The sequence below is a fragment of the Salvelinus fontinalis genome, chromosome 7 (assembly GCF_029448725.1).
Source record: "Salvelinus fontinalis isolate EN_2023a chromosome 7, ASM2944872v1, whole genome shotgun sequence".
Classification (NCBI taxonomy): Eukaryota; Metazoa; Chordata; class Actinopteri; order Salmoniformes; family Salmonidae; genus Salvelinus; species Salvelinus fontinalis.
Window position 1 is genome coordinate 61,561,409 of NC_074671.1, and position 11,518 is coordinate 61,572,926.

General features: G+C 43.4%; 1 protein-coding gene across 1 annotated transcript in view; it reads left to right on the forward strand.

The window, feature by feature from the left end:
• The window catches only part of LOC129859953 (Krueppel-like factor 7), a 73,387-nt gene extending 67,783 nt beyond the window's left edge, over positions 1–5,604 (forward strand). Inside the window, exon 4 of the mRNA XM_055930228.1 lies at positions 543–5,604. Coding sequence (XP_055786203.1) covers positions 543–594 — 52 coding nt within the window. The 3' untranslated portion in view covers positions 595–5,604. The remainder of the gene's footprint in view (positions 1–542) is intronic.
• Positions 5,605–11,518: the final 5,914 nt, after the last annotated feature.

Below are 11,518 nucleotides of genomic sequence, written 5' to 3' on the forward strand. Positions count from 1 at the left end.
TCCATTCATCCAGACGTATGAGTCAGACATAAATATGTCTTTATTTGTAGAAATGAGGAAAGTAAAAAATAAAAAGTTATGAATATGATCAAATAAAATATTCATATTTGGTACATAATGTGATTTCATGTTTTACTCTGTTGATTTTGGTCTCGAACAAATATGAGTCCAATTTCAATATGTTCTACTAATTTAGTTGTAATGTTGTTTGTGTGCATTTCTTCTACATGCAGAGAGCTCAACTAATTGTGCCTTAATGGTAGAACAAACGCTGTTTGTGTTGCTTTCCCACCAGTGCATCAACGGATCATCTACAGCTTCCATTCCTATTCATAATGCAGCTGCAGTCATTACCGGCCCTGTTGAAAATGTTGATTGAAATGTTGATTATGAATGAATCATACATGTTTAATTGCATGTGCATTAGAATTGCCTTGACGCACTAGCGACTAGCTAACAGCAGCAGTTAGACTGTTGACTCAACAATAGTTCCTCCTACCATGGCAACAAGCTAACGACGATCATTTCTGTCCGTTCTGCAGATGTTTCTCACGATCGGACCACTTGGCGCTACACATGAAAAGGCATATCTGAGGAGGTGGAGGGAGAAGAGGAGAGCGAGAAGAGGAGAGGTGAAGATGGAGGTGAACATCACGCCTGTCTCTGTTGTGTTGAAAAGGGTACTGAGAGAGAGAGTTCAATCAAAAGCTTGGTTACATCAGATCAAGGATCGGATCAGCCTTGAAGACATGGGAGAGCAAGACAAACGGACCGTGTCTGTGGGGCTGCATTGGGCACGTAATCATGGTGTTTGTGTACAGACAGACAAACGGACAGTGTCTGTGGGGCTGCATTGGGCACGTAATCATGGTGTTTGTGTACAGACAGACAAACAGACAGTCTGGTCTTATGTTGTTCCCAAAGCAGCTCTGCCTCACCCGAGTCCTGGAAATGTGATACTGCCAGATTGGGATTCTGCCTGGAGACAGTAACACAATACCGACTGACGCTTGTGTCGTGTAAAGAGGAAAAGAGTTGGCGTCCCATTTTCTGTTGCTCTTTCAAAGGTTATCTTATAGTTTGGACAACTGCAAACAACCACAGGACAAGGCTACTTTGCAAAGCCAACCCAGTCAAACTCATCTTGTAAGGAGTCAAAGGTCAACCCGAAGACATTGACCCAGTCCCTGGTCAGACAACTGATGACCACATTGAACTATAATATTCATACTCCTATTCTCTGCCTCCTCTCTGCCTCCTCTCTGTTTCCTCTCTGTCTCCTCTCTGTCTCCTCTCTGCCTCCTCTCTGTTTCCTCTCTGTCTCCTCTCTGTCTCCTCTCTGTTTTCTCTCTGTCTCCTCTCTGTCTCGTCCCTGTTTCCTCTCTGCCTCCTCTCTGTTTCCTCTCTGTCTCCTCTCTGCCTCCTCTCTGTCTCCTCTCTGTCTCCTCTCTGTTTCCTCTCTGTTTCCACTCTGTCTACTGTCTGCCTCCTCTCTGTTTCCTCTCTGTCTCCTCTCTGCCTCCTCTCGGTCTCCTCTCTGTCTCCTCCCTGTTTCCTCTCTGTCTCGTCCCTGTTTCCTCTCTGCCTCCTCTCTGTTTCCTCTCTGTCTCCTCTCTGTTTCCTCTCTGAGCCCTCTCTGTTTCCTCTCTGTCTTCTCTCTGTCTCCTCCCTGTTTCCCCTCTGTCTCCTCTCTGTTTCCTCTCTGTCTCCTCTCTGCCTCCTCTCGGTCTCCTCTCTGTCTCCTCCCTGTTTCCTCTCTGTCTCGTCCCTGTTTCCTCTCTGCCTCCTCTCTGTTTCCTCTCTGTCTCCTCTCTGTTTCCTCTCTGTGCCCTCTCTGTTTCCTCTCTGTCTTCTCTCTGTCTCCTCCCTGTTTCCCCTCTGTCTCCTCTCTGTTTCCTCTCTGTTTACTCTCTGCCTCCTCTCTGCCTCCTCTCTGTTTCCTCTCTGTCTACTGCCTGTCTCCTCCCTGTTTCCTCTCTGTCTCCTCTCTGTCTCCTCTCTGTTTCCTCTCTGTCTTCTCTCTGTCTTCTCCCTGTTTCCTCTCTGCCTCCTCTCTGTCTCCTCTCTGTTTCCACTCTGTCTACTGCCTGTCTCCACTCTGTTTCCTCTCTGTCTCCTCTCTGAGTTCCCCTCCACAGCTGCGCAGCGACACTTTTGAAACTTTTGTAAAAAATGTAATTTGTAAACCCTTCGGTCTTGAACTGGAAAGTCTTGAAACTCACCAAACGTTGGCTTGGACACATACTGTTCTAGTGTGGAATGCCATATACACAAGCGAAAGACAAGTAGCAAAACAGCTACCGAAGCACAGACTGCAAAGGATATCGTAAATGATGTGTACAGGTTTCTTCATTTCTTTTCTAAAATCTCTTCCCTTTCCCTATATGTTTTGCTGAGAACAATTCATTTCAGAGCGCACAGATCCTGAACAGCACCTCACCATCAAAGTACCAAACCTATGAGTTCTTCAACATGCTTGAAATTAGACATTGGTCTATGAGAGTACTTGGCCAACCCCACTACAGAACTACAGAGTGCAACTACCAGACAAACAACAAAACTAGAGCCAGAGTCAAAAGCATACAGACAGAGACTTTGTCGGCCACTCGCATTTCTAACAGAATTCTGCTCATGTCCACAGTTCATTTCAATAGGCCGAGATGCTTCTACTCAAGGTGGGATGTGGGAAATGTATTTTATGTTGAGGGAGGATTCTTCTTCTTATGATTCAAGGTTTTTTTGGAGGGTGAGTGAGTAATTGTGAATGTACTGTTGTCTGTCTGTGCATGGCATTAGCACCCAGAAAGGACTTGGTCAGTGGGATTGTTGTGCAGTCATATATGTGGTACTGGTAAGCACAAGCCAGGCATTGCGATTCACTTTCATTTGTAGTCTTCTCTTTACCATTATCATCACCATTGTCTTTCCTCACCCTGAACTGTCTAAGAATCGGCAGGTGCAGAAACGCACACATCACTTGGCGAGAAGACAGACAAACATTAGCTCTCTGTTGACATGTTTTTGCTAGCCCCTTGCCAATTGCCATCTAGACATCTGCTCCGTTAGCTGTTAGCATCATCCAGCGCTAGCCCCTCAGAGCTGCCCACTGACTTGGCTGACATTGGCCAATGGGAGGGCACGTTGACAGCAGGGTCATCGAGGTAATGAAGAGTGAATTCTGTTCCCTTAGCAGTGCTGGTCAGCGCTGGTCAGCCCTCTAACGGGACTCAATGGAGTGAGACTTCCCAACTACTCTATTTCTCTCTCAATCCCTCTATTTCTCCCTCCACCTCTCTCTCTCTTTCTCTCTCTCCCTCTCTATTTCTCTCTCCCCCTCTCTGTGACCATACTATTGAGAGGTCACATACATTGCCCCACTGACCGACACGGCCCGATTCCCAGCCCCGGCATTAGTTTGCTAGAAAGTGTCAGCCTCCTGTCCTGCTACTCGCAAATACCAAGGAATACAAACTCCTGGGTCATGTTCAGTAGGGAGGAAATTAATGTGTGAAATGAGTGAAATAAGCTACCACCTGAACGTACCGCATGGACGTTTTAAAACCTTTTGCTACAGTGGTCCTGGATGAACACAACCCAGACCTCCAGGCCCATCTAGCTTAGCTGTGCACAAACACACGCAGGGAGGTTGAATGCATTGCACACGACATCTCAATGATTTGTAGAAACTACTAGGAAGAGACCAAAAGAGGAACCTGGTGATAATGTTCTGTGTATATCAAACCTTTACCACACTCTCCCTTGAGGCTTACTGTCCAATATCCATGTGTCTGATTGGTTCCAATAAACCAGCATGAAAGACCAAAAATGCACAGACAACGGTGGTTGATCCGAATCAAACCCTGTTTTATTGTAGGAAACACAGCAAGAAACAAGCAACATCAAAGGTTTTAGAGTAGTTGGGACTGTGATTAGTGTTTCCTCCATTGGCAGCTCGCTGTGTTCAGACCTTTCAGTATTCCAGGGTGAAACCATCAAGACAACAACTTAACTAAATGGTCTCATGTAAGTTTTCTCTGTAAATGCTAGCTACCAGTTGATTACTGAGATGTTGATTGTGATATAATATTTTTTTTTATCGTACAACAAGATTCACTGTGTACTTGAACAGAGTTCTCTTTTGGGGCGGCTTATCAAAGCGGAGTCAAAATGAAGCTTCATTCTGGCCTGCCGAGTGGAGCTGCAGTCTAAGGCGTTACTACAGACCCGGGTTCATTCCCGGGCTGTGCCACATCCGGCCGTGGCCGGGAGTCCCGTAGGACGGGCAACAATTGGCTCAGCATCTTCCGGGTTAGGGGAGGGTTTGGCTGGGGGAGCTTTACTTGGCTCATCGCTCTCTAGCGACTCCTTGTGACGGGCCGGGTGCCTGCGGGCTGACCCCGGTCACCAGTTGGAAGGTGTATCCTCCAACACATTGTTGCAGGCTGGCTTCCGGGTTCAGCTGGCGGGTGTTAAGGAGCGCTGTTAGGCGGGTCATGTTTCGGAGGACGCATCATGACTCAACCTTCGCCTCCCGAGCCTGTTGGGAAGATGCAGCGATGAGACAAGATCAAAATTGTAGAGAAAAAGGGAGGTAAAATTTACAAAATAATTCATCACCTCATCTCTTCATTCGTTATAATTCAGCACTACAATTTGTTAGGACATTTCAAAGTGACAGAAAGACAGGCATTGTGATTGTTTTACAGTTGTGGGTAGCTATACACTGCATCTTGATGTACTGTATGACAGGTGTTTGCTGTGCCCTCTATCCTCATCTTCAAGCCCACTCCCATGTCAGCTGTCTGACCACCACATGAACTTTGGATGTTACGTCCCTAATTCGGCTCCCTGAAACATCATGATGCACACACCAGTGTTGATGTATTTCCTGTTTACGGTTTCCTGTCAGAGACGCATCATGTTTCCTGTTTGTGATCAGAGACACATCATGTTTCCTGTTTGTGATCAGAGACACATCATGTTTCCTGTTTGTGATCAGAGACACATCATGTTTCCTGTTTGTGATCAGAGACACATCATGTTTCCTGTTTGTGATCAGAGACACATCAGTAAGTTAGTAAAAACATTCACAGAGAACTACTGAAACAGAGAACACACTTCACATTTACTTTGTGTCTGCAGTCTACACGTCATTTTTACTTGTCTTTGTGCATCAGAACTTGGTTATACAACAATGGCTTTCACTGCTTTGTATGGGAGTAAATCACTGCTTTGTGTGGGATTAAATCACTGCTTTGTGTGGGAGTAAATGAAAATGTATTGTACACCATCCTTAGTGTAACAGCACTTCAAAAAACATTCCCTTTTTCTACCAGCGCCCCTCTCCCATATTCCCAGCTGTACTCTCTCTCTCTTTCTCTCTCCTTTTCTTTGCTGTACAAAGTGTTTTCAAAATTATTATTTGTATGATGTTAGTATGACGATGTTCTTTATTATGGAAAAAGGAAAGATTTATTTTTGTTACTGGTTTGTTTCATAATTCTTTTTTTAAATTGGTATTGTAATATCTCTATGCAAGAACTGTTGAGTGAATCATTTGTATTTAAGAATGTAATATGTGTAATAAATAGTAGAATCACGCTGGACAGTGGTGTCTCTTTTCTTGGCTCATCCCTGTAAATACATTGGGGATTTATTTTTTCAGAGAAGAAAGGTTGCACCCTGTTGGAGTCAGGTCTAACCGGGACATCAGCAGGAATCAGCCAATCGTGAAGAAGAAAATGTACTGTCACAGACGTCATAATGGCACAGATACAAAGATGAGTCTTCTATCTCTATGCTCACACCTTGGCGGCCATTTTGGTTTCTCTTCCTAATCACGTACTCTCACCTGCTTACAGTGACAGGTTCATTATTTGACCAATCAACCATCAATATGGGAGTAGGCCTACATGCACTCTTTCATCAGTTCATTTCATTTCTCATTCAATGTGGAGACGTTGCAGTCCATTGTCTTGTTGAAGCAATGGAAATTAATTTAGTTCTACTTTCAACCCAAGACGCACACTGAGACCCATGATGGATGAATTACGACTGTTAGTCAAGGTGATGACATACCCGCCATTTCTTCTCCTTTTGACTGTGACTAAATGATAAAAGGGTACTCAAATTACTAAATGGTTAATTAGGGTGCAATTAACATGCTAGTTAATGAGCCTGTGCAGTGTATTAATTCTGCTTATGTCTGGCAGGGAGCTACTCTATAAGGTTTTCTCATTTAATGTCCTTAATTGAAATGGGCACCCTCATCAAGCAGCCTACGTGTATCTGTCAGACTTAATGTGCCTCTATGTGTAATTACAGACCATCACCACACACCCCTCGTACCTACTACCCATTGTACCTACACTAGATCAATCTATCGGACAGGTTATGAAATTAGAAATGAGAGTCATTTTTTCCCCACCGTCCCTCATATCCCATGAGTCGTTTATAATATTGAGGGATACCCCTATCATGTCATAAGATTCCTAGTGATGAAATGGGAATGACAATGAGTGTGTTTATGTTAATAAAAGAGGGGGAAAGATACATACAGTCGCTAGTGAAAGTCTACACACCCCTTTCACATTCTGCTGCCTACATCTTAAAAGGGATTAAAATTGACATTTTTCCTACAGATCTGCACAACCTACTCCACATTTCCAAAATGAAAGAAACTTATAGAAACTGTTCCTAATTAATACACATTAAAATAAAATGTATTTTTATTTAACTAGGCAAGTCAGTTAATAACAAATGTTTAGTTACAATGACGGCCTACCGCGGCCAAACCCTAATGACACTGGGCCAATTGTGCGCTGCTCTTTGGGACTCCCAATCACAGCCATTTGTGATACAGCCTGGATATCGAACCAGGGTCTGTAGTGATGCCTCTAGCACTGAGATGCAGTGCCTTAGACTGCTGCGCCACTCGTCTCTGGTCTCGGATTGCATGTCTTCATACTCCAGACTTAATACTTGGTGGAAGCATCTTTGGCAGCCATTACAGCTGTGGATCATTCTGAATAAGATTCTAGCAACCTTGTACAACTCTTATGTCAACACACGTGTATCCAAGAGGTGTTGAGTGTTCCTGAGGGGTCCAGTCTCAATCCTGACTGAAATTTGCTTGAAAATCTGAGACAAAATTTGAATATTGCTTCCATCAATGACTCCCAACCAAATGTAATGAGCTTGAGCAATTTTGACAAAAACAATGAATGTATGTTGCCATAAGAGGTTGGTAGAATCTTATTCAGAAGGATTCCCAGCTGTAATGGCTGCCTAAAAGACTTTCAACAAGTAGTAACTCTGGGCTGTGAAGACATACGCAATCAAGAGTGGGGCCTCCCGAGTGACGTAGCGGTAGAGGTGTCACTACCGATCCGGGTTCGAGGCGCTGCACAATTGGCCCAGCATCGTCCGGGTTAGGGGAGGGTTTGTCCGGCTGGGATGTCCTTGTCCCAGCGTGCTCTAGCAACTCCTTATGGAGGCCGTGGGCATGCACTCTGACTTCGGTCGCCAGCTGTACGGTGTTTCCTTCGACTGGTGCGGCGGGTTAAGCAATCAGTGTGTCAAGAAGCAGTGCAGTTCGGCGGGGTCAGTCTGTGCAGGAGTTGCAGCGATGGGACAAGACTAACTACCAATTGTATATCCCGAATTTGCGGAGAAAAAGGGATAAAAAAATAAATAATTATAATTTGTAAATCAAATCGTGAGTAGGTTGTGTAGATCTGTAGGGGAAAAATAAAATCCCCCAAAATGTGAAGACAAGGTGCAAGGGGTGTGTAGACTTTCACTAGGCCCTGTAGATGTGTGAGATATCCCAAGACGTAACAAACATTGCCCCGGGCTGGACAAGACAACCCGTGAGATAAAACAGTTTGTTCCAGTTAAGAATGCATCAATGTCATTTTCCCACCAACACACATATTCCCTCCCTGCCTCACAGAACGGAACAGTCAGATCCTCAATGACAAACACAGAGGCTTCCAAAGAAGTGTTTTTTCACCCCCCAGTTTACCCTGCAGTCCTTCTGCACTTCTCTAATGGTGTCTGGCAGCTTGGGGAAACAAGCTAATGCATCGAGGCATGGAGAGAAACAGAGGTGGATTCCATCTCCAGCTTATTGAATTCAAAGCTGGGGATTCCTAATTGGCAGAAATGCATTATCTATACGTACACTACCGTTCAAAAGTTTGGGGTGACTTAGAAATGTCCTTGTTTTTGAAAGAAAAGCAATTTTTTTGTGTCCATTAAAACAACATCAAATTGATCAGAAATACAGTGTAGACATTGTTGATGTTGTAAATGACTTGTAGCTGGAAACGGCAGATTTTTTAATGGAATATCTACATAGGCGTACAGAGGCCCATTATCAGCAACCATCACTCCTGTGTTCCAATGGCACGTTGTGTTAGTTAATCCATGTTTATCATTTTAAAAGGCTAATTGATCATTAAAAAACCCAGAAATAAAACTGGCCTTCTTTATACTAGTTGAGTATCTGGAGCATCAGCATTTGTTGTTTCGATTACAGGCTCAAAATGGCCAGAAACAAAGAGTTTCTTCTGAAACTCATCAGTCTATTCTTGTTCTGAGAAATGAAGGCTATTCCATGCAAGAAATTGCCAAGAAACTGAAGATCTCGTACAACGCTGTGTACTACTCCCTTCACATAACAGCGCAAGCTGGCTCTAACCAGAATAGAAAGAGGAGTGGGAGGCCCCGGTGCACAACTGAGCAAGAGGACATGTACATTAGAGTGTCTAGTTTGAGAAACAGTCCTCAACTGGCAGCTTCATTAAATAGTACCCGCAAAACACCAGTCTCAACGTCAACAGTGAAGAGGCGACTCCGGGATGCTGGTCTTGCATTTAAAAAGCCATATCTCAGACTGGCCAAGAAAAAGAAAAGATTAAGATGGGCAAAAGAACACAGACACTGGACAGAGAAAGATTGGAAAAAAGTGTTATGGACAGACAAAACTAAGTTTGAGGTGTTCAGATCACACAGAAGACCATTTGTGAGACGCAGAAAAAATGAAAAGATGCTTGACGCCATCTGTCAAGGATGGTGGAGGCAATGGGAAGGTCTGGGGGGGCTTTGGTGGTGGTAAAGTGGGAGATTTGTACAGGGTAAAAGGGATCTTGAAGAAGGAAGGCTATCACTCCATTTTGCAACGCCATGCCATACTCTGTTTGGAATCAATTTCAACAACTGGACAATGACCCAAAGCACAGCTCCAAACTATGCAATAACTATTTAGGGAAGAAGCAGTCAGCTGGTATTCTTTCTATAATGGAGTGGCCAGCACAGTCACCGGATCTCAACCCTATTGAGCTGTTGTGGGAGCAGCATGATTGTATAATATATTGCCTATATTGTAAGAAGTGCCCATCAAGCCAATCCAACTTGTGGGAGGTGCTTCATGAAGCATGGGGTGAAATCTCTTCAGATTTCCTCAACAAATTGACAACTAGAATGCCAAAAGGTCTGCAAGGCTGTAATTACTGCAAATGGAGGATTCTTTGACAAAAGCTAAGTTTGAAGGACACAATTATTATTTCAATAAAAAAAAACATTATTTATAACATTGTCAACGTCTTGACTATATTTCCTATTAAATTTTCAAACCATTTCATGTATGTTTTCATGGAAAACAAAGACATTTCTAAGTGACCCTAAACGTTTAAACGGTAGTGTAGCTACATGACTTTGTGTCCTTAATACTTTGGTGTTGTTGTAAAGAAGACGGCTATAGCATAACGTTGTCTGAAGCGAGCAGTCAGCCTGATGTCAGAGCTGTACATCAGGTAATGCCCACCTTAACCCCAGAACACCAGACCAGGGACCTTATTCACATTGGTCAATAGGCTACATGATGAATATTTCCTAGTTTGATCGATGAGTTGATTGAAGAAGAGTTTAATTGATGAAGTGTTTTTCACATGGACCTAGGTGTGTGTGTTCTTCCTTTTCACATGTCTGTCTGCCAGGCTGTATACAATGTGACAGGGGAAAGAAGCTAGCCAGCTAGTGTTTACCTCTCCCAGTCGTTCCTTACCTGCGGGCATTTTGGCTCGTGTGTGACTCATCCTCTGTCTAGACCGGACTATTCAACACACCAACACCCCAGGACTGTATTGGAAATGTTGACATCGATACAAGACAGGCTGCCTGATCACAGTTCTCAGCCACTGAGAAAAGGCAGCTTTAACATCTACGTGACAGATGAAACTATTCCCTACATAGTGCACTACTTTAAATGAAACTATTCCCTACATAGTGCACTACTTTAAATGAAACTATTCCCTACATAGTGCACTACTTTAAATGAAACTATTCCCTACATAGTGCACTACTTTAGATGAAACTATTCCCTACATAGTGCACTACTTTAGATGAAACTATTCCCTACATAGTGCACTACTTTAGATGAAACTATTCCCTACATAGTGCACTACTTTAAATGAAACTATTCCCTACATAGTGCACTACTTTAAATGAAACTATTCCCTACATAGTGCACTACTTTAAATGAAACTATTCCCTACATAGTGCACTACTTTAAATGAAACTATTCCCTACATAGTGCACTACTTTAAATGAAACTATTCCCTACATAGTGCACTACTTTAAATGAAACTATTCCCTACATAGTGCACTACTTTAAATGAAACTATTCCCTACATAGTGCACTACTTTAAATGAAACTATTCCCTACATAGTGCACTACTTTAAATGAAACTATTCCCTACATAGTGCACTACTTTAGATGAAACTATTCCCTACATAGTGCACTACTTTGGGTGAAAAGGATGCCATTTGGGATGCAGCTTATAGAAGTCTGCAATGTGCATTGTGGGAAATTCTGAATGATCAGAATGAGTAGTGTGACCGTGGTAGAGACAAGCTAGAGAAAGAGTAAAATAATACACTACAAATCTACAAAGACATCCCTGGTAAAAACAATAAACTGTAAAACTGCCCTGATACAAACCCTATTGGCTGTGCAACAGAACAATCATTGAGAGGTGCCAGGTGTCTGCAGGATGTTGGCAGCGCCAGCGGTTTAGGGGACATTATTGTCACATATGGCAGTGTTGATCAGCCTACCAAGTGGGAGGTGGAGTTGAGATTTCCCCTCCCTGTAGCTCCTTCCATGTTACAGCTTCATTATGTCCTGACACTGGTGTTCATTATGCTCTCACACTGGTGTTCATTATGCTCTCACACTGGTGTTCATTATGCTCTCACACTGGTGTTCATTATGCTCTCACACTGGTGTCTGGTGTTCATTATGCTCTCACACTGGTGTTCATTATGCTCTCACACTGGTGTTCATTATGCTCTCACACTGGTGTCTGGTGTTCATTATGCTCTCACACTGGTGTCTGGTGTTCATTATGCTCTGACACTGGTGTCTGGTGTTCATTATGCTCTGACACTGGTGTCTGGTGTTCATTATGCTCTCACACTGGTGTTCATTATGCTCTCACACTGGTGTCTGGTG